Source organism: Ctenopharyngodon idella, chromosome 5, assembly GCF_019924925.1.
Source record: "Ctenopharyngodon idella isolate HZGC_01 chromosome 5, HZGC01, whole genome shotgun sequence".
In the NCBI taxonomy this organism is placed as follows: domain Eukaryota; kingdom Metazoa; phylum Chordata; class Actinopteri; order Cypriniformes; family Xenocyprididae; genus Ctenopharyngodon; species Ctenopharyngodon idella.
In genome coordinates, this window is record NC_067224.1 from 28233568 (window position 1) to 28257178 (window position 23611).

Genomic DNA, 23611 nt, shown 5'->3' on the forward strand with positions numbered 1-23611 from the left:
GATTTTGCCTTTGACTCTGGATTTGATGCTTGGATATATGCATTTATTTTTCATTTATCTAAAAGTCAACATGATTTTTTAACATGACACAGTCTGCTTCCATAATTTGATGTATTTCCAAATGAAACAGGACAGCCAACATGAAAATTTGTAATACAGACTTGATTTTACCCGTTGGCAGTTGATTACACACCAAAATGCCTTCAATGCCAAAGTAGCATTTTGGCTATTAGGTCAAATTAGTATTATTGGCAGATAAAGAAAGATGATTCAGAGGAAGAAACTTTTATAATATTTAGTTAAAATTTGATTGTTTGTTAATAAAACCAGGAATATGCTTTAAGAAAGTATGCTGACTCTGAGCATGAATTTTGTGGACAATCTTGTTAAAATTAACCATTTAAAAATAAAAAAATAAATGTACCTAAAGTCGTTTTCGTGAAGTCTTTATTAAGCCGTTTTTAATTGTCTATATAAAGTTCGGTAAGCGATTTCTAAAGAACGCTGTTGAAAGTGGATCAGACTGAGCACCACAACATGCTTGTATCCAATCAGCAGTAGGGTATATGTCCACTCATGATGGGGGAGGAGAGAGAGTGAGCAAGAGGGAGATTTGAAGAAAGACTGTAGAAAGAGTAATGGCTGAGAGACATTACAAAAGAGAAAATGTCAGAGGAATATCACTGGAAAAAGGAGGGTTATGATTAGGCAAGTGCTTTAGGACCCGCGTTCATATTAGAAAAGCTTTCCAGCACTGGAGAGACCAAAGCAGGAAGGCCTGAAAACAGACACTGAGGTTGTGTTGTTTCTGCTCCATACGTGAGTGACATTGGTTTTGAGTGTTATTGTTTGTCTGGAGCTTGTGTGCTGCTGGTGACTAACAACAAAGTCTTGCTTTTAAATACTTGTGTACAGTATGTCCATTTTTTTTGTTCTTCCTTGTCGTTTGTTGTCATCTTCTCTTTATTTTTTGCAAAGGATTATTTTGCATCGCTTCTGCTATGATAAAGAGACATCTACTCATGCATTGCGCATTCATGCATTTTTTTTTTCAGCAGTGTTTCTCAGTACTCACTTACTGCACCTTTTTAATTGAAGCATAAATTCAAACCTAATATTTTTACAATGTCTAAAATTACTAGAGATTAATTTAGCAATTAAAATGCTCTTAACAAATGCAAATTTCCTATGCAGTGGTAATTTGCAGCATTGTGCGTATCAAAGTCATACTTTCAGAATGTCTAAAACAATCATACACAGTAATTTAACAATTAAACTACAGTACTTTGAGCCAATGCAAATTTTCAACATTGTGACTTTCCAACCCCTTTGAAGATAACAGTCATTAACACCTGTGTTCTTTATCAAAATTGCTTTTAATGGAGATTCATTATGTTTTGATTTTGCAAGTGATTTCATTTTGTATTAGTGAATGTCACTGTAGCACAAAGACCACGGCATTCTGAATGCACTGTATGAGGACTTGTGTGGGAGATTCTGCTTTTCATAGCAGTTGAGATATATATGGATAAATGGATATACTGAATATACAGTGCACATACCGGAGCACAGAGCAAGGTCATTTGGAAAAGTGCTGTTTTTGTGTGTTTTGGATGTGTTTTCAGCTCCCTCCATTAGCACTGATGGTGCTTGGCTTCCATTACAAAAAAGAGAGGACAATGCTTTTCTGCGGACCAACCTCAAGTCTAAGTTTGTACTTCCCTGCTACACAGTATGCAAAAGCAGTTTAAATTAAGTAAATAATACTGACTTACAAAGGCAAAATGCAGTAACTACATCCACACTGGAACTGAGAAAAATAGCTTCAAAGATTTTTGATTGATGGTGAGCCTGTGAGCCTGGTTCTTTTCAAGTGTAAGTGGAACCAAGAAAGTTGTTCCTCATGGTTATTTTCATGGTGGTTTTTAATACATCACAAATCAAAAAATAAACTTTGGACAACACCGATATCACAGATGTAGAATGTCTGGTAATGTGTTTACAGTATACTGCATCTCTGCATGCATATAGAAAAATGCTTTATACATATTTAGGAATTCTGACTTTATTCCTGTCTCATTCTCTCTTTTCTCGTATTTCAGATTATCATGCACCCATTTCTAAATGCAGTCTGTTCAGGAAGTTTAGGAAGATGTGTTTCCTGCTCAGATAGAGTGAGTTTGTGTGTTTGCTTGCTTGTGTAAGAATGCCTCCAAGCACAACCTAAGCCTGTTTTCACTACACATGTGTCACACCAGTTTACCCTTCCTGTAGTCCAAGGCTCCATGTGGCAATGGAACAAAATTGCTGGAAAATTTATGCAAATAATCTCCTTGTTTTATTCATAGAGCTGGAAACAGAGCTGTAGGGCAACCATTGTTTTTGATTACTATCAATATAAAGTCTCTCCCTGTAATTACAGTTAACAGCTACAATGCCTGTAAGGAACATCTAACAAGGCCAAAGACTAGCAAAGTTCACAGTGGAAGCTTTACAAAATTACAATGTTTTAGGGAAAGGAAGAGAAAAGTAGAGAGAACGTAGGCTTGACAAACGAAAGAAAGAAAGAAAGAAAGAAAATCAATCAATCAGTCAATCAATCACATCAGGTTTGGTCTCAATTGAGCCATTCCAGTAGGTTTATCCAAGATACTAGTTGGGATATCCGTCAGGGGTGGAGGGCATAAGTTAGTTTGTAAAGTGATGAGGGATGCACAATATATTGGTAGCGGATCAGTTATCATATGATAATATAAATGTGTGTATATATAATTAAGATTTTTTTGTTTCACTTTTGAAAGATGTCAGAAGTCCTGCAGAAATAATTTTGATTTTGTGCTCAGTTATTATTGGTGCTCAATTATTAATAATGTTTTTGCTGCTTAATATTTATGTGGGGACTGTGATACTTTTTTTTTTTTTCTTCAAACTTCTTTCATGACTAGAAAGTTGAAAAGAACAGCATTTATTTGAAATAGAAATCTTTTGTATCATTTATAAATGTCTTTACTCTCACTTCTGTCAGGACCACTATTGTCAAATATGATTGATAATTGCATAGAGTTTGTATTGCTTCTGTTCTGGGCAAGAACTCCCTGTGCATCCATGCAGCCTAGCATGGATAAGAGCAGGGAGAGCAACAAGGGGGTCCCCTAGGTTAAACAGAACAGAACCAACATATGTGCAGATATCATTAATGTCAATAATTTAACATGTACACATATTTCAAGAATTAGTCAGGGGAATCAGAAGGCCAAATCCTGACTGAAGAGAGGAGGAGCTGGGGATAGAGGAGGGTAATTAGCTCCTGAGAAATGTGATAGCTGCTAATAATACTGAGGAGCTTATATATGAATGCTGTGATAGGCGTCGTATTCCTATAGGTAGACGCGAGTCACCTGGGAGTCAGCTGATGCGAGCTTGACTGACGTGACCTGCCAGAACTGATGCTACGTTTGATTTTTAAACAATTTAATGCAAACGATTAATAATAATAATTAATAATAATAATTATTGTTGTTGTTGTTATTATTATTATTATTATTATTATTATTATTATTATACTATTATTACTACTATTTAAATTCCAGTAGGTTTATCCAATTACTACTACAATTATTACTACTATTTAAAATTTTGGGGTATGTAGTAAAACCTACATACCCCAACATTTTAAATAGTAGTAATAATTGTAGTAGTGTATCAATCAAATTTAATCAAAGCTGAATTTTCAGCAGTCATTAGTCATTCAGTAATCATTTTTGGAAATCAGTCTAATATGCTGATTTCATTTCTTTTTCTTAAATTATAAGTGTCATATTTAACCAATCATCTTAACATGAATATCCATTTTTTATTCTGTATTTTCTAATGTTGTAATGCCTAAATTAGCACTTAAAATTAGCATTTAAAAGCTTTATTTCTACTGTTTTTTTAATTATTTATTTTTGTAGAGAAAATCGTGTCAAGTTTTAATATTTACTATTCAGTAATTGCTGGCTTTTTGGTATAGGCCAGAAACCATACATCCCTAAAAGTGAATTCTATTGGATCTCCATCCGAAGCATGTACTGATGAATGTACCGCTGGGAAAATTTCACATCTTCTATTTGGTATAAAATGTGTAATAGATCTTACTGCAGGCAGTGGGTGAGGTCTTCAAGTTCTTCATGTGATAGTTCAATCAAACTGGCCCTATTACTGTAAAATGACCTCCATTTGCATCCCACCAGGAACCTACATAAGCAATCCCAAAGTAGCCGAAACATTTGGCCCCTTCTGCTTTCATTCTTCACCCTGTTATATTTGCAGCACATTTACCCTCAAGCGGTGCTGGGGGGAGTTTGACCTCCTGGGTAAGGAGGAGAAAAATCTGCTGTGAAAAATGTTGTACTAAGCTCTTGATTTCCTCTTTCAACCCCATGACCTTGCTCTTTCTGACCGTTATAAATGTGTCTGATGTGTTGCAGGGCAGTGAGGAGGGAGATGTGGATAAGAACAAGTGCTGTACGCTGTGTAACATGTCTTTTACTTCAGCGGTGGTAGCGCAGTCGCATTACCAAGGCAAGATCCATGCTAAAAGGCTCAAACTTCTGCTGGGCGAACAGCCTACCATAACAGCCAAAGGTAAGCGTAACGCACTCGCACACACATAGCACTAAAAAGTTCTTTGGGAGTGTGTTTATATGAAGAGATCTGTCGGAGAAGACTGCGTGTGGCTGGAGGATCAGAGCAGCCGTTTGAAAAAGCTGGACACTCTCAGCCTTGCACTGCACATCAGTGCTCACCGCCTACTTGCCTACAGGGGTAATTGACCTAAAAATAAGGAGGAAGAGTATATATGTGTCTGTCTGAGGCTTTATAAAAGGAGCTTTTACGGAAGCAGCCAGCTGAAAGCAGTGTGTTTGAGAATACTGTCGTCACACTGTCTGCATATCTGTGTTTATGTCTGTGTTCATTCTTGCATTATGCTTCTATCATGCAGTGCTTTGCTGTGCATGTTAGGTTTCTGACCTGTTTATAGCACAATAGCGGTGTATGATTGTGCCGAGAATGAGCAGGAAACACTCGGGGATCAGTGGGCTCTCAGAAATCATCTGCCTGTAGGAGGACACACAAAGGAAATACAGTACAGTAGAGAGACGCTTCGTCTGTCATTTCGATTTCAGCCAATGGAGAGAGAGACTACACTGGCTCTCAGTTCTGTTCAGCATCCATTACTCACCAGCTTTCCTACTGGCTGTGCCGCCAAATGCCCAGTGTGTTTATTAATTACACTCTTCACTGGACAGCTGCGCCACATATGGCATAGTTAGGAGGCCCACCACATCACATCCAGTGTTTAGGATCAATTACACAATTCTAACGCTTGAGATGGAGCCACATCCTGTCCACTGTGTGTATCAAACTGATGTAATCTAATGGGCATACGAGGCAGACTGGTGGATAAAAACCACTGTGTATTCTCTGGGATACTTGATTCTGATTGGTCCTTGCTGTTGTCAATAGCAACACAACATCTGGGAAAATCTGACCGCTCATCTGGGAAATCTTTGCGCTGAATAATTGATCAGAACTCCTGTGGTCTCAGAAATTTCTGTGCAGTTAGTGGAATTATTACTATTATTATTATTTTAATAATTATAAGTGTTATAATAATTATTATCACCCCTGAATGGGTTCATTTTGCAATAATGACAGACTGATTGCAGATTTATCCATAACTTATCAGCCCTAATGGTGCGTATTATTGTTTAATGGTCTTGTGTGCCATGTTAATTTAAAATTTAGAGGTTCTGTTTTTTCACAGTCTGATTTTGAATGCAAGGCTATGTAGCATATCTGGCTTAAAATGAATTGCCAATGTAGTCTTGTTTTTTCCTTTGCACGCTCTCTCTCTGCTTGTTCCTTCCATGTTTCCTGTCACTGACTGATGCCATCATTAGCTGTGCCATCTGCGTCTGATGGCTAGAGACAGACGAGGCTTGTGTCCCACTCTGAGGGGATTGAGGCAGACCATCAATCCCTCTGACATGTGGCATACTGAGACAGACTAGCTCAGACCCAGCTTAACTGAGCAGAGAGGAGTTCTCTTTAAACTCAGTAAGCTTTTCAGTGCCCTGACAATCTGGAGACAAACTGTAATCATGTTGCAGTGTTGCCTCAAAATATGTTCACAGTAACCAAAAACTGTAAATTCTTAAAAAAAACTTTACAATAGGGTTCATTAGTTAACATTAGTTAACTACATTAGTTAATATGAACTAATAATGAACTGCACTTCTACAGCATTTATTAATCTTTGTTTCAGCATTTACAAATACATTATTAAAATCAAGAGTTGTATTTGTAACATTAATTAATGCACTGTGAAGTAACATGAACAAACTATGAACAGCTGTATTTTTATTAACTATTGTTAACAAAGATTAGTAAATACAGTAACAAATGTATTGCTCATGGTTAGTTCATGTTAGTTAATACATTAACTAATGTTAACAAATGAATCTTATTGTAAAGTGTTACTGTAATCTTTGTATTCTTGTTGTTTTAATTTCTGAAAAATGTTTAGACCATTTTCAATATAAATTTTGACTTAATTACTCTAAAAATGTTGAGTAATATAACTGTCAAGTATAAAGTAATAAAATATTTTCCATACACCTTGAGTACACATCTTAATCATTACATTTCAGAATGTTTTCAACCTAATTTTCAAAGGAAATTTTTATTACTCATTTCATTTGATCTGAACTAACCTGGCCTTAATAATCACCCACCCCTCTCCAACCTGTTCAGAACTGTGAAAGGTTAATGTGAAAATGTTAACCCTCTGGAGTCTAAAGATTTTTGGGGTCCTGGAGAAGTTTTGACATGCCCTGACATTTGTGCTTTTTTCAGTTGGCAAAAGTGTCATTACACTGTATTCAGCATGAACTAGGCTACCATAATATGTGAGCAACATGTATGTACATGTTTGTATTTTTGAGAGAATAACCTTTATGCGTGGTTATTGAAAAAACAAAAAACTTAAGTCACTGAAATACGGCCACAAAACAAAAACTAAATATGTGTTCACAAGACTTCTGGGTATTGGAGGTTGTAGACTAGAATTTTTGCTTCAGAATGATGTAAAAATGATCCTGCATACTCGTTCATATAAAACAATATTTTGATTTAAATTTTGTAAGACACTTTTTGTCAAGAAAGACAGTATGCGGGAGGCTTGAATCTTCATGAATAATGCTGTGATTCACATCTGAGAAGACAAAGACCCACATAATGAGCCGCATAATGAGCCCTTTCAGTCAGGTAGGCTATGTGAGAGGAAACTAAAAAAAAATCAAAGTACAAAGGATTTTTTTTTTTATTTGTAGTTTTTTTAGAATATAGTTAACAATAAAAATGAGACACATTTTGAATAAATGAGGGCACATTTAAAGTATACAGTTTTACCTGGAAATAAATCTTGTTCAAAGATGTAAGTGTACATCACTTAACTGGCATTCCAAGGTGTTTGGTGTTTCTTTGCACTGGAGGGAAAAAAAAGGAAAAAAAAAAAAAAAAAAATCTTTTCTGCTTCCAGTCAGTGATATCACCATTATATTCATTTAGAATGTCCAGTGTGGGCCAATATCTGGTCACTATGATTCTCAAATCTGTGAGATAAAAGAAAAAACCCTCTGTGAGCATGCTGATAACAGGATCATATCAGCTATTATGTTAACGTTAATATAATGTCCACTCTTAACTGAAGACATGATTTTTGTGATCTTATGCATGCATTTTTGCACATCATGTGAAGAAAATTTTGTATAGGCCTAAATCTTAAATTACAGTACCAGTCAAAAGATTGGACACATTACTATTTATAATGTTTTTGAAAGAAGTCTCATGCTCATCAAGCCTGCATTTATTTGATCAAAAATACAGGGGAAAAAAACAGCAATACTGTGAAATATTATTACAATTTAAAATAATGTTTTTCTATTTTAATATACTTTAAAAAATAATGTATTTCTGTGATGCAAAGCGTCTAAACATTCATATTACCTCTATGGTATTCTATATATTATATAAAGAGCCTAAATGTTAATGTGCAGTTTAATACATTGCTAACACATTTTATTTCAGTATTTGTTAGGTATTTTAGTCGACTTCTCTCATCTCAGTGGCAATATAGTTTGGGAAGAGCCATGGCAATTTACTAATGTAAGTTGTGTGTAGTAAACGAAACCGCACGTCCATCTGCCCCATTAATTCACACTGAGACGCACAAAACTTGCAGGATTCATATTTATTCTTTTTGCGGTTTAATATTCACAGACACTATATCGCGATTAGAATAAAGAATTTAAAAATAAAAAAACCTTACCATTCACAATCATCAGCTTGATCTAGTTGGTCCTCAAAATGAAAGTGAAACCAGTCATGCTCATCCTCTGAGGCAAATCCATTTAAAAATTATTCATCACCGCATCTCAAAATGATGAAAAGTACATGAAACTGACTAAACTTAATGCATTTTTCCAAGCTGATGTGCCGCGGGCGTTCACTCTCTGTTGCATGTATCGCCTCAGAATTTGCGTCTGAATAGAGCTCGCGCTTCGTGGGTGTGTCCGAATTAGTGGATAATGAGCTGACTCGCCAACGTCTGACATGTCTCTCTTTTCATACAGATTACATAAAAAGAGAATATTTGTTTTCGATTTGATTACATGATTTTAAACCTGACATTTCGATGTTTCTTTAGACATATGTCTCATTTTTGTGTTATTAATATTCACTAACTTACAGTTCATTTTCTGAGGACTATCAGAATAGACTTCATTCAGAGAGAGACAGCGGCTCGCGCATCATGTTAGTTTTCTTTATTTTGCAAAAAGCACAACATATTGTTTTTACTCTGAGTGTACACAAATAAAAGAAGACATTTCACAGATTAGAATGGTGTATATCTCTTAATTGTATGTCCAAAATTGCCCAAAAGAGTCTTTTGAGTCTCTTTCACACTGATAAGAAAAAAAGCAAGGTGGTATCGCCGGCGCGACCGCTGACTCGAGGGGGTTAACATGATTTATAATGTGATTGTTGCAAAAACCTCTGTAAGGTAGGGCTGCATGATTTATCGCGATTAAACCACACGCGATTTGGCAAAGGCTGCGATTATTTTATGTGCAGCTTGTCAGAGCTGTACGGCTCTGTGATCAGTAGTAAATGCTTCTCCATCTGAAAGCCAGAGGGCGCTGTAAATAAACCTGCAATATAACTGCAAATATACCCTGCCGCAGAAGAAGATAACAAGTGTCATATTAACAACGCTTTGATTGATTAAACATGGCTAATAAACACACAACTGTCTTATTCTGTGTAAGAAGCCACATCATCTCTCAGAAGGATGCTCAACTGTCGTTATGAAGTGAGTTTGGAGTAAAAACATGTTATTAAATTTTCTTTTGTTGGACAAGATGTTAATAAATGCTTTTCATGTCTGGAAAGATGTTTGACATGTGTTGCTTTTTCAAATGTACATTATAAGCGACTCAAACTCGCAGTGCTTTCAGATGGATTAGCATTTGGAGCCATACTTCATTGGCAGGCTGCGCATAAAAAACAATCGCAGCCTTTGTGATTTCATAATCGCACTAGGAATCACGCTTAAGCGATAATCGCCTTTAAGTTCAATGTTATTTTTTGTATTGTGCGATAAATCATGCAGCCCTACTGTAAGGACATTCACACTGTGGCATGTAATTATTTTTTTTTAAATAAAGGGGAGGGAATAGTCTCAGCCTCAGACATCATGCCCACAGACCGTTGGCTGAACATCTGATGCATATGGCACACAAAATTGGAATCACTTCAGGAGTTTTGAAGTTGTCTGATTGGTTAAATTCTTTAGGATTTCCGGGAGATATATATCATGTTCTCTAATGGTCCTCCTAGAAACAAAGCTGTCATGATGCCAAACCCCCTCATGGAGATGAAAGCCGTCATTTTTACAACTGTGACAATGAACGCTTATCAGGATCAACTAAACGCTGGATTTTCAAAAGTATGTGAAGTTCACAGCATAGACTTTTTAAAATACGTCCAAGAGTTTTACATGCCAGTCTGTTATTGTAGGGACATCAATATTTCATGCACCTAAACATGATGCTGAACAAAATGAACTGTGATTGGTTGCTTTAGATGTCAGTCAGATGGCCTCTGGGCGGTCCTTGGCCAATGAAAGCTACGATGGAGTCCAGACCTTCTGCCATCAGTCTGAAGGTCTGGCTATGCGAGACTAGGGAGGGAATGGTCAAAAAGCAGGGCTTGAATTTTAAGTCATATTATGCAGTTACTTGTACTGTTTTTTTTTTTTTTTTTTTATTGTTGCCATAGTATTGATTCAGTATCGGTATGAAGGTATTTTAGTCAGGTATCATATCGAAGTCATTATTTTGGTGTTGTGACAAATCTACTTTTAGGAAGTACTAAACATATATTGTGTGATGGGTTTGGATCTTGTGTGGCTCTGTGTGAAATAAAACCAGGCTGTTAACAGGCAACCCTTATTGATTTCTGCATAACAGAATGTGACACGGCTGAGTGAAGCCACTGACCTGAGCCAAGCTCATCTCCTGGGAAACACTGTTGTTTCAGCCGGATATCAGCCAATAACACAAAACATTCTGTCTCTTTCTCCCCCTCCTCTTCTGTATTCATTAAGACAAATGAGAAACCACTAAAAGGCCACATGTATTATTGACCTACATGTACATTTGTTTTTATACATGACATTTGAGGCTACTACAACCATCTTATCAAGTTACTCAGCAGGGTGGTTTGCAATCAGGTCTATTTGTCTCTGCTTCCTGTAAAGGAATGTTTTTGCCTCTTGTAAAAATGGGAAAATTCAATTTTGTTTGTGCTTATGTGTGACTAAATATACAGCAGTTTATTGTGGAAACTGCACAAGCTTCCTAATTATAATATATAATATTATTTACAACTTCCTTTTGTTAAGACTTCCAGTGTCTCCAAGAAGCTTTCAGTTTTTTATTACATTTATTTTAAGACATTTTCATGTTGTAAAATATTCCAAATATGTGGTCCAAAATTCCCTGCTTATATAATGCTGGGAACAGGATAAGATTCTGCAGCGAGAAAATTGTACAGAAACCCCAGTAAGGACTTTTTCAGAGAGGAAAGTGGAAAACTGCAAGGATTTTAAAAAAGAAAAAAGAAAAGAAGCCTTTGATCCTGTCCTGGTTGATCCAGAAATGGAATCTCTCAAGCTGTATATCTTCATTGCATTAGGATAAGATTGCGTGTGAAATGCACATTCGGTGGTTCATGCCATTTTCTGCATGCTAAACCTGTTTACAAGGTTGTTGCACGTGTTATGTATTTGGGTGAAATATAATATGAATTTAGTTAGAATGTAAATAAGACAATCTAAATTTACAAAAATGTAGCTTTATTGTACGTACATCATGGTTTCATGATGTTTTGTCTGTGTTAAAAATATACAATATACATCAAATGGTTTCTGATATACATATTTGTATTTAGAATATTGACTTGGAAATTACGACTTGTTCATGTGGAACTTCTGAGTCAGAAACTTTTGGACGTACAATATAACTTATGAATTTACATGTGAAAGGCAGCAGAAACCTAATATCTAGGCCTGAATGGAATCTACACATTTAAAGTTTGACAAAGCATCATTCACATAGTTGTTCACACATCCCCTGCTCCTTGCATGTTCGTTTATTAAATAGATCAGATATTTTGCATGTTTTCCCCCACAACTAAATATGATAAAAGTGGCAGATATGTGGGTATCCTCAGACGTAACGACACGCTACAATTGTCGCCAAGAAATCAACAGAACAAAGTTTTGTGCATATGACTTGTGCAGGTCTTATGCTTGGATGAATGATCTCTTAGAAAGTCCCTCTCCATCTTTATGTCACCCAAATCCTGCAGCTGTCTTTGTGCCTGCAGTAAATCTCCTGATAGATGACTCTTCCCTTATTGCCTAAACTGTCACCTGGAATTACCTGAACTTTCTCTGTTATTTCCTCCCACAGAATCTCATTAATGTTTCAAATCTCCTGCCTGCTGGTGTCAGAGTATTGTTTGTTATAAAGAAGACAGAAAACGCATTGCCGGTAAATCTTTTTGCTGCTGCAGTGGCCATGAAATGAATTTTTTGGAGTGTAAGAAACTTGAAATCATTTCAATCACTGCATTATGAACGTTTTTCTTTAGCACAAAGGTTTTCACTGTTCTCGACCCGCTATCCCTTCCTCTGTCCCTAATTACATTCCCGTTATATATAGCCTATCCTTAGCCAGGGATACTCAGGAGCTTTCTAAGTGATTTTAAAGTGCTTCTATGCTGCAGCAGGCAAAGGGCAGCAAATAAATGGAAGGATGGAGGTGTATCCGCCTTTTGGGGATCAGACATGCTCATCGCTCCTCCCTGAGCTTGGAAATAGGAGACACAGTGGGAGAGTGAACAGTAAGATGCTAATGATACACTAAAATAATGTAAAAGAGCTGGTTTCATGCCGAAAAGAGAGCAAGTTATGAACAAGGTTGAGGCCACCCATAGTGACCAAGAGAACATTAAGTAAAAGTGAGATAGCAGTAATGAATGACTTTAGTGGCACAGGCCTGTGGCACAAAAATTAATTTAGGCAATACAGAAGGACTGTTAAAGCAGAAGTCTGGTTGCAGTAATTACATTGGGTGAGACACTGCTGTCTGCATTGGGAGCCTAGTGATGGTGAGTGATGGTGTTATTGGGGACATTCCCTGGAAATATATTAATTTATCTTTTATCACTTTTGTAGGGGCTCAGTGTTTCATCTAATGTGCTTAAATATGCCCAGTGAATCGCTGTATGATATTTCCAGACAGACTTCACACCATCCTTAGGAACAGTAGTATACATTGAATGTGTGTGTGTATGTACATGTACATGTATATATATGCAGCATGAACCAATCATCTTTTGCCAGTAGTTAATGCTGTTAGTATCATCAGCTTGCATTAAGGACCCATCAGCCTGCGTCATCTAGAGTTTCATGACAGAACTAGGCATATATGCTACCGTTCAAAAGTTTGGGGTCAATAAGTTTTTTGTTGTTGTTTACTTTTATTCAGCAAGGATGCATTAAATTAATCAAAAGTGACAATAAAGACTTCCAATTCATGCTGTTCCTCTGAACATTCTATTAATCAGAGAATCTTAAAAAAAAAAAAAAAAAAATGTATCATAGAAGTTTCCACAAAAATATTTAGCAGCACAACTGTTTTCAACATTGATAATTATCTCAAATATAATGTGACACTGAAGGCTGAAGTAATGGCTGCTGAAAATTCAGATTTGCCTTCACATGAATAAAATGTTTAATATTTAAAAAATTTAAATTGTAATATTTCATAATATTTCTTCAAACAAGTAAACTGTCACACAAGATTACTGGCTATCTAATGCTCGAATGACATGCAAGTAATGTTGTATAATGAGGATCTGTGCAGAATATGGCATTTTACACGCATATAACAAAGAATCAAGACATTCAGCTCCACATATTCCATTCCACACACAAAACACAGTGACAGTGACACTTAAAACCACACTATTAATGGAAGAAACTACTTGTAAGTTGTCACCACGTTACACATGACTCAAAGGGAACAATGAACACAACGATACAAATGCAAGTAATTCAGTAAATAATGTCAAAAAGCTTGCTGACTCTGTATAAAAAAGCCATGGAAAAACATGCTAGAGGCACATCCTTGGTAAAATAAAACAGGGTTATCTTGTAGGGATGGTCTTGTGTTTGTTTCCTGGAAACTAGAAACTTTCCTGTTTTTTCTTTTGATGGATGTCATTCTGTAAACCCCTGAGCTTGTAAATCAATACTGCAATGTTTCAGTGCTGGATTTTGTTAATTTCCATAGTGTTATACTGCAAGAGTCTGTCAGATACTCCAATAACTGCAGCCAGGGCTTAATGGAGTTTTATGAATTACACATTATGTACATTATTTTCCTGTCACTTTTATTAAATTTGTATGTGCCTATTGCACTTTCAATGTTGTGTTTGTCAAGACAACCATTGTTCTTCATAAACAGCATAACACATAAAAATGCTTGTTTATCTAAATATCCTATAGGAAGAGGTGTGACCACTCTTCAGACAGGACTAATTAATTTAATGGCTTTAATGCAAATGCATTGTCTTTTTATAGTGCCATGAACTGAAAGAAACAAAAAAAACTTGGCAGAATCACCGTCAGTTAAAAATAAACTAGATTAAGCTTTTTTTGAAATGAAGTTGCTTGCTCGTGTACTGTCGCCCTGTCTGGTGGCAGCTCATTTATCTTCATTAAACTTTCATCTAATATAGCATTTTAATTTACAGTATCAAATTTCATTTTTGCAGCAGTGGTTGTTAATTGCCTAAATTAAATTTTGTGACCCAAGTAAAGTGTGCATTATACTATTATCAACCCAGCTCGAAAGAAAGTAAAAGAAGAGTGAAAAACAGATTGAAGGAATAATGCAGACATTTTGGCAGGGTATAAATTTCCTGGCACAACAAAGGTACTGTTCAACATGTCTCTTGTTTGTGGTTGTGCCAGTTTCTACAAATATACTAATATATCATAGCTTTGTAGGAAGCTCATGTAGAGTCTCTTTAGCCTCTGCTATACCCTTTATGTTCTGTGTAAGTCTGTGTTGAATTGTTTTAAACTCTGTCAAAGATACTGTGTCAGTTCACTGTCACCCCTCAATGACACCTATGAACACTTACAAATTCAGACACAAAGTGGCCTATTTTCTCCAATTGTCTCCTCTGCCAAATAATAGGATGTGATGTCCATGCTGAACAGAGCTTTTGTAGACATTGTAAACCCTATACATCTAAACAGAAGGGCAGATAAAATCTCAGTAATTGTGTTGTTGCTGTCAAGATCAGAAATAACTTTTGATTCTAGTAGTTTCCAACTAAAGTGGTGAATAAAAATAAAACATGCACTTTTGTTTGTTTCATTGGGTTATCCACACAGTAAAATGTACTTGCATAGCTGGAAATAATTTATGCGAGTTTCTTTTTTGCTTTCTGAGCACGTACTTATGGAGACAGAGGTCCAAAAATCCTCAAGCTATCTGGATTGCAACCAGGGTCTAAAATCACATTTTTCAAGTGCCAAAAGAGTGTAATACTTTGCTTTGGCAAGTAAATAAAACAAAGTTCAGTGCCAATTGATGTGTGATTTTATAAGAAATGGCAACATTACATGCTTTAAGATTGATAGTCTGCCCCTCATGATGTAAGTGATGAGAGCTATTCAAAACAAAGCAGTACAAACAGAAAAACATACTCAGATCCTCACTTCTTCTAGCAACTTTTATCTAGGATGCTTAAAGGTATTTTTCTCCAAAAGTATGTTGCAACAAATGTGTAGAATATTCTTTATGTTAAGCCTTCAAAAAACAAACAAACAAACTAAAACCAGACAAAATCAATTTTTCTGGCACGTGCAATTCACTGAGCGATGGAGACAGTAATGTTGCAAGTGACATCCTATGATGTTTGTCCAAAAATATGAATGGAAAAATGGCTATTAAAATAAAATAACATTTACACTACTGTTCAAAAGTTTAAGGTTGGTAAGATTTTTAAATGATTTTGAAAGAGGTCTCTAATGCTCATCAAGACTGTGTTTATTTAATCAAAAGTACAGTAAAATCAGTAATATTGTAAAATATTTTTGCAGTTTAAAACTGTTTTATATGTATATATGTAATAAAATGTAATTTATTCCTGGGATGACAAAGCTGAATTTTCAACAACCATTATCCTTCAGAAACCATTCTAAGCCTCTATGGTGTATCGTCATTTATAAATGATGCAGAGAAATTGCATTTAAAATACAATAATATTCAACAAAAAATACATTGTAGCATTATCATATAACATCCCCTTCAGCAAATAAAATTAAAACCTATGTGCCATGTGTTTGACAGTTTTGGCAACAAAGAAGTGAAGAGGACATTAGCACATGTTAGGTCACATGCAGTCATTGTGAGTTCATTTTTGACTAGGAAATACATATAAATTCAATCCAAATGTGTTTTCTAAAGTGTTTGGTCATTTTTAATGCACATTTTGTAAAAATCAATATCTCAAAGACCAAAAAAAAGTCCTTTAAGGGGATAGATATATTCTCTGTAGCTTGCACTATTGTTCAGTACTGGCAGTCAGTATAATAGCCTTTTTGCCTGTTTTATGTTGATGTTAGTAAGTTTATAGAAGACAGAGGAAAAGCTGTACCTTTTCCAGAAAGTATTTATGATAGTGACAGCAGTGCATCAGAAAAGAAGGTCATAGTAAGAAAGAAAGAAGTTTGAGATCAAGGAAGATTGAAGCAGTGAGGGTAATGGCAGAGATGAAAAATAAAATTCATAGATTGTTGTGGAAGTCAGGCATATGGGAACATTATCCTATGCCAGTTTGAAAGGTGTGATCCATACTACAACCAGAGGTCAGGAAAGATGCCATTTGCTATTGGCAACACTGCTCCAATGCTCCAAAAATGCATCAGGTCAATACTAAACAGGTCAACAAGTTACGTGTGGAAAGTGTGGGCTCCGCTGAAAAAGAAGAGTCTTGTTGAGTTTCACTTCTGCTACAATCATTGATTTGGAATTCCTAGAAAGAAACAATGTTTTTAATGCTTTTTGAAAGAAGGCCCCAATATACTTCAAACGAAATTGAAGAACGAACTGATGTGACATTTCGAACAAAATTAGGCCAAAACGAAGTTTGTTTTGTGTTCGTTTTGGGAGTTCGAAAACGGCTTGCCAAAGTGAACTCTCAGGAAAAGTTCGCTCCAGCTGCAAAACACCTTCGTACTACCATTGGTCCATGGCGATAATGTAATAGGAGGTGTGTGCTGAGGCTCCGCCTTCTTTCATGCGGAACTCTTCTGACTCATTTTGTCTGTTGAGTCCATTGAGGTAAGATCTCCGCGGGTGAATACATGAACACACTGGAGAGCCGCTTTATACTAGAAAGTTGTGCTTCTGATGAAATGAGGCACTGACATTGTTTTTTATGTTTCTTTCGGTAAAGCTGCTTGCTTTTAATCATTCTATTGAATAAAATGCCATATAAATAAACATCATGTGACTTTACTGGAGTGCTAATTTGCATTTGCTTTCTATAAAAAATGCTTGCTGTTTTCTCATTTTTGTTGTGTTTATTTTGTTACTAAGAGGAAAGTACACAGCGCATATATACATATTAATCTAACCGCCGCTTTCAGTAGTGTGGGTGGCGTCAGATATTCGATAACAGTATATCGCTGCTCATGTATTTCCAACTTCAAAGAATGAAAAAGAACTTCGCCATGAGTATATCAGGGCCTTAAGTCAAGGTTTCCATACTTTCCAGGCAACGAAGTTACATCTGAATTTGTGTCAAGTTTTTGATACTTTCACATGTGAGTCCCAAATGAAATATAGTAGCACAAGATGAAATGGAATGTTAATAAAGCTTTTTAATGTTTTATGAAACACTAAGACCTTTTCACTACTTTTCAGAGAGTGAAAATGCATTTGAATGAAGTTTCACACAATTTGCCAAAAATAATTTACCCTAATAGGACAAAGTCAGTTATAAATGACAGCACCCTCTAAAAAGTCAAAGGTCAGATGTAGAAAGCTAATTTTGGAAAATGATTTTAGCCTTAAATATATGTAAAAAAAAATGTCTTTTTTTTTTTTTTTTCTAGCTGTGACTTCATAATTAGTACCATAGAGGGCTAATATACTGATATGCTGTTCAAGAAACTTTTCTTATTATTATAATTGTTAAAAACATTTGTTCTGCTTAATATTTTTGTGGAAACCACAATACATTTTTCAGGATTCTTTGATAAATAGAAAGTTCAAAACAACAGCATTTATTTGAAATAGAAATCTTTTGTAACAATGAAAAGTGTTTACTGACACTTTTGATAATTTTGCTGAATAAAATTATTAATCTAAAAAAAATCTTACTGACCCCAAACTTTTGAATGGTGGTGTATATATCTTAAAAATAAAAATAAAACAAAAAGTTTCAGGGCCATATAAAGAGTGTGATGAAAATGTGGAGAAAAAAAGTTGTCTCTTGCAACTTGCAGTGATTCTCTCCTCCTCCTCGCCCACTGACTAAAGTTTTATATAGCAATATACAGAATTTACCATCTTGACCTTGGTTGCCAAATCTCTGCAGACTTACTAAACACACCTCGCCAGCATATTTTGTTATTGCACTCAAATCCAAAGTCTTCAATAATATAAGGGTTAGTTCACCCAAAAAATGAATTTTCTGTTATTAATTACTCACCCTCATGTCGTTCCAAACCCGTAAGACTTCCATTCATCAATCCAAGAGCTTTCTGACCTCTCTATAGACGGCAACATCATAACCAATTACAAGGCCCAGAAACATAGTAAAGGCATTGTTAAAATAGTCCACATGACTACAATGGTTCAACCTTAATGTTATGAAGTGACGAGAATACAAAACAAAAATAACGACTTTATTCAACATTTTCTTCTCTTCCCTGTCAGTCTCCTACGCTGTTCACGTTGTAAACACAGTGCAGTGATTCCGGGTTCTATGCCAGAACGCCGGCTCATTATTGGCGGGCTCCTGCATCAGCATCACTCGCATACGTCGTGGTGCTCAAGTGTACAGCATCAACCAATACTGAGCCTGCGTTCTGATGTAGAACCTAGCGCTGCATTGTGTTTACAACAGATTAATGACAGAAATATAATTTTTTGGGTGTACTAACTCTTTAAATTATTATTCAATTTCCTGTTCTGTTTTGTTTCTTCAGAGGTGCCACCTAGTCCAGTAAAAACACCCTCCTCAGAAACTTCACCTGTGAGCTCGACCCGTCAACACCGGGATTCTGATCGCTACTGTCAGCTGTGTAATGCTTGGTTCAACAACCCTGGAATGGCACAGCAACACTACGATGGCAAAAAGCACAAGAAGAACGCAGCACGTGCAGACCTGCTGGAACAACTAGGGAAGACTTTAGACATGGGAGAGATGAAAGGTACAGACTTTTAAACCCCGTCTTAATTGTGGTTTATGGCTGCATGATTAATTTTGCTGTGTGTTCATTACATGCTGAGGCACTAAACTGAATGATAAAAGATTTGTAATGCTTTACTGTCCTGCAGGCCTTTGGTGGAAATGAGAATGTTGATGATAATGGCCAGTGCAGCTGAATAGAAATGTATGTGAAATTACATACTGTGTCATATAATTACGCTTGAAATGACTAGGTATGTTGCCATTATGGTAATTGAGGTTCATGGAGAAATGGGTTGAATGCAAATATTTTTCGTAAACTCATTCTTAGTATGTTTTACATTGCTGATTTGTTATATTTCATTGAAATAATCCACCCTAGAAATATATACAGTGGGGTCCAAAAGTCTGAGACCACTAATGATAATGCATCTATTTTACATTTTTCTACTTATATATATTATTTAATTACTAATTATATTATCAGCATAAAAATTAGAATAAAAAGCTGAAAAAAAAAAAAACTGTCCCCTTTTCGCTTTAATGACAGCATTCCTTAAACCTCACATATTTTTGTAAAAACTGATGGTCATGTTCTCCAGCATGATTTGAAAATAATCCAAAGAGCATCTTGTGCTTTTGTATAAAAAAAACAAACAAACAAACAAAAAAAAACCTTTTTTGTATTAAGTTTCAGTATTATGGATTTTTTTTCTCTCTCTCTCTTTTTTTTTAAGACGTGTCTATCATGCAGCACAGAAATGTCACAAATGTCAGCTTATTTTTCTTTGATGCTGTGATGTCTTAAAAAGTAACTGCATTTCTCTTGAAGGAATTCAGAGTTGTGTGGCTTTTTATATGACCTCTTTGTTACTCATAGAATGAGAGCTCAATGCCAAACTGTGAGGTCACAAACCTCTGTTGCTCATGTTATATTTCACTTTGTTTTTTTGAAGGCTATTCCCAGCTCAGAGCGATAGCTGGTGCCGTGGGGCTTACTTTCTTGATAGATTAATGAAACCGCTCACATAATACAATAAAACTTCCTCTCAATGTGTCTTTTACTTCCCTTGCCTCATCTCCAGCCTGGGCTCCAAGAGAATAAAAGCAATAGGTTTGTGTGTCCAGAGACTCTGATACAGGCTATTAATTTCTGAGGGATGAAGAGTGTGATCTCCCATTGTCTCATGGCTCACATTATGTCAATAACAATTACAAATAAATTTTCTCGCAGGCCAGCGGTCACTGCTGCAAGGGCTTCCACTGCCCAGCAGAACTATTAAGTTACATGGGATGTTTCCACTCATTAGAGCTAAAGGACTCACTTCGGTACAGATCAAAGCTTTGGAGAGACTGCCGCTGTGAGACTGAGCTGATGTTGGGTTTAGTTTGCTTGGACTGAACGTTATCCCCAGCTTAGAATGATGGATGGTGGATTCAGAGCATCCTTGTTAATGGAAGACACACTGGAGGCTTGGCCAGGCTCATAGTGACTATTACTTTGACTCTGTCAGCACAAGATTAAAATAGAAAACAATTAGATTGAGTGCTGAATGGGAAAATAAACAAGACATTTTACTTCTTTAAAGGAGACCTATTATGTCCTTTTTAACAGGATGTAAAATAACTCTCTGATGTCCTCAGAGTGTGTATGTGAAGTTTTAGCTCAAAATTGCCATTTGCCTTTTTGGGGGTGCCCCTTTAAATGCAAATAAGCTGGTGATCCCAGCCCACTTTCAAGAAGAGGGCAGAGCTTCAAGAGCTCAACAACAAAACTGGACAATCTCACACACTGAAAATGTCAGACTTCAAAGGGCGTTTGTGCAATTTTTAACTAGGAAACTCGTATTTACGATAATTCTGATAGCAAATGAGGGCAGCATCAGTGAAATCAGGCAGAGACGGTGGTAGCTTTAGCAACATTAGCTGTACAGAGTGCCAACAAGCTCTTTCAGGAAGGCAGTTTGGAAGGACTCATAATATATGACGTGTGATACTTTGTCTGGATCTTTAGTTTGAAGTGTTGGTATTGACCCATCTTTCAGAATCAACCTGTGTCTATGCTAATAGGGCGGATCGTCGCCGGTTGTGGGCAGGGCTTCTGCATACGATGACGTCATCATAGGGGGGAATCTGAATCAGCTCGTTTGAAGAGACTGCTTTTGATTTATGGGAATTATAAAAACATGAGTGAGTGGATTTTTACCATTAAAAGCTGGTTGTTCTCACACACTGCAGACACACATCGGTGTTCAAACACCTTTTAAAAGTGAATAACTTCTCTTCTTTTTAAGAAGAGAAGTTATTCACACTTCCCAAGATCACATAGTGAACAGATTTATTTTATACCTGTACATTGTTATATGTACAATAGGCAATACTTTAAAGTGGGGGAGACCAGGGATTTTTGTAACACTTTAACTGTAACACTTTAACACTTTTCACTTTAAAAGGTTAGTTCACCCAAAAAAGAAAATTCTGTCATTAATTACTCACCCTCATGTCGTTCCACACCCGTAAGACCTATGTTAACATAACATTAAGGTTGAACCACTGTACTCACATGAACTGTTTTAAATATCTCTTTAGTACCTTTCTGGGTGTTTGAAAGTGTAAATTAACTTGCTGTCAACGGAGGCCTCACTGAGCCACCGGATTTCATCAAAAATATCTTAATTTGTGTTCTGAAGATGAATGAAGGTCTTACGGGTGTGGAACGACATGAGGGTGAGTAATTAATGACATTATTTTCATTTTTGGGTGAACTAATCTTTTAACTGCAAGTAATTGTTGGTTTATTTATCTCAAACTTTAATTTAATTTTCCCACATTTATCCAGCCAATTTAATTTTAAAAATATTAAAGAAACATTTAAAGAACATTTTATTCTAAAAAACAGCAAAGAGGTTGGGAAAATTGAACAAACACTTAAAACATGGGCTAAAAAGAAAATCATAACAGATGGTGTTTGTGCATGTTAGCCACTTTCACAGTTGTATCAAATGTCGGCTTATACACTGTCCCATTTTCTTTAGTTTTTGTGGGTCCAGTAGAAATAAATGGGGAAAGTAGTATTACATACAAGCCTTTCTGCTCAGACCTGATTTTTTATTATTATTTACACTACACTAAATTTGAGTTCAGTTAGTTTTTTTTAATAATACTTTTATTCAGCAGGGATGCATTAAATTGATCAAAGGTTATAGTAAAGACATTTATAATGTTTCAAATGAGTTTTATTTCAAACTTGTTTACAAAATATTTGTTCGTCAGAACTTTTGGTTGCACTTAATTTTACAGTATGTGCACTTACGTGTACTTAAAGTGTACTTACCTAAGAAAGTACTGGGTAATATAAGGTAACTACATGGGTTAAGGTCAGGTTTAGAGGCAGGTTCAGGGTTAGTACCTAATTATTACCCAGATATTGTAATTACTATAAGTACATAGTATGTACATGGGGACCAGAACTGTAAAATAAAGTGCTACCGAATGATCGTGTGACACTAAAGACTGAAATAATGGCTACTGAAAATTCAGCTTTGCCATCACAGGAGTAACTGCATTTTTAAATTAATCAATAGAGAAAAGTTCTGCAATAATATTTCACAAAAATACAGTAAAAACAGTAATATTGATCAAATCAATGCAGGTAAGCATAAGAGGCTTGCAAAATCATTAAAATCTTACTGACCCCAAACTTTTGAAATGTTAAAATGTCAAGTAAAACAAGTGAAACAAGACAAACTGCTGATTCAGTTGATCAGAATTTCACCCAGAATAGGTTTCCCTTCTACCTTTTTTTCTTTCTTTTTTTTTTTTTTTTTGTCCCGCTGACTTGCGACTACTTTCAGTTGAAATTGGTTTAAACTGATGGTGTTACCACCATCCCCAGCCTCCCCTATTCATCTATTTGTCTTTTAGTTATTTCTTTTAGTTTGCATTCATTGTCACATACTTTCATTTGTGCATCAGGCAGGCCTGGACCAAAGTGGACCTGTAGGAATAGCCAGTCAGTATACTGCACCACAACTGATCTTTCATATACATTTTCTCTTCACTGGGTTAAGGAGGGAAAAATGGATGGGCCAACCATCTCTGCAATTTTCCCCTCGGCTGCCCGTTCTCACTGTCTGCTCTGCAAGGTCTCCCACTAATGTCACCTAGTCATTACTCCAGCCAGGAAATGTCAGCGCAGACACCGCAGCGTTCGGTAGTACGCCTCTGATGGCTTCTCTCCAACGTGATTATCAATTAGTAATGATGTGGCAAATCACCCTAATGGCCAGAGAGAGCGAGGGAGAGAGTGAGAGAGAGTGTTATTTGGCAGAGAGGGAAATGTTGCAGGAGAACTTGCTGCCTAATTCATCGGGCTGGGAGCTGCTGGTGGCAGGCTCATCTTTCACATAAAGTGTTAACACCTACAACACTTGCCTCTGTCTCTCTTTCAGTATCCATCCCATGTTTTTTTTCTCCTCCTATCTGCTTGCCTTAGAAT

General features: G+C 36.2%; 1 protein-coding gene across 3 annotated transcripts in view; it reads left to right on the top strand.

The window, feature by feature from the left end:
* zmat4a (zinc finger, matrin-type 4a) overlaps window positions 1–23611 on the top strand; it is a 94790-nt gene that overhangs the window by 41511 nt on the left and 29668 nt on the right. For all 3 annotated transcript variants that reach the window (XM_051895120.1, XM_051895122.1, XM_051895119.1), the window contains 2 exons: window positions 4470–4626; window positions 18911–19135. In XM_051895120.1, coding sequence (XP_051751080.1) covers window positions 4470–4626; window positions 18911–19135 — 382 coding nt within the window. The remainder of the gene's footprint in view (window positions 1–4469; window positions 4627–18910; window positions 19136–23611) is intronic.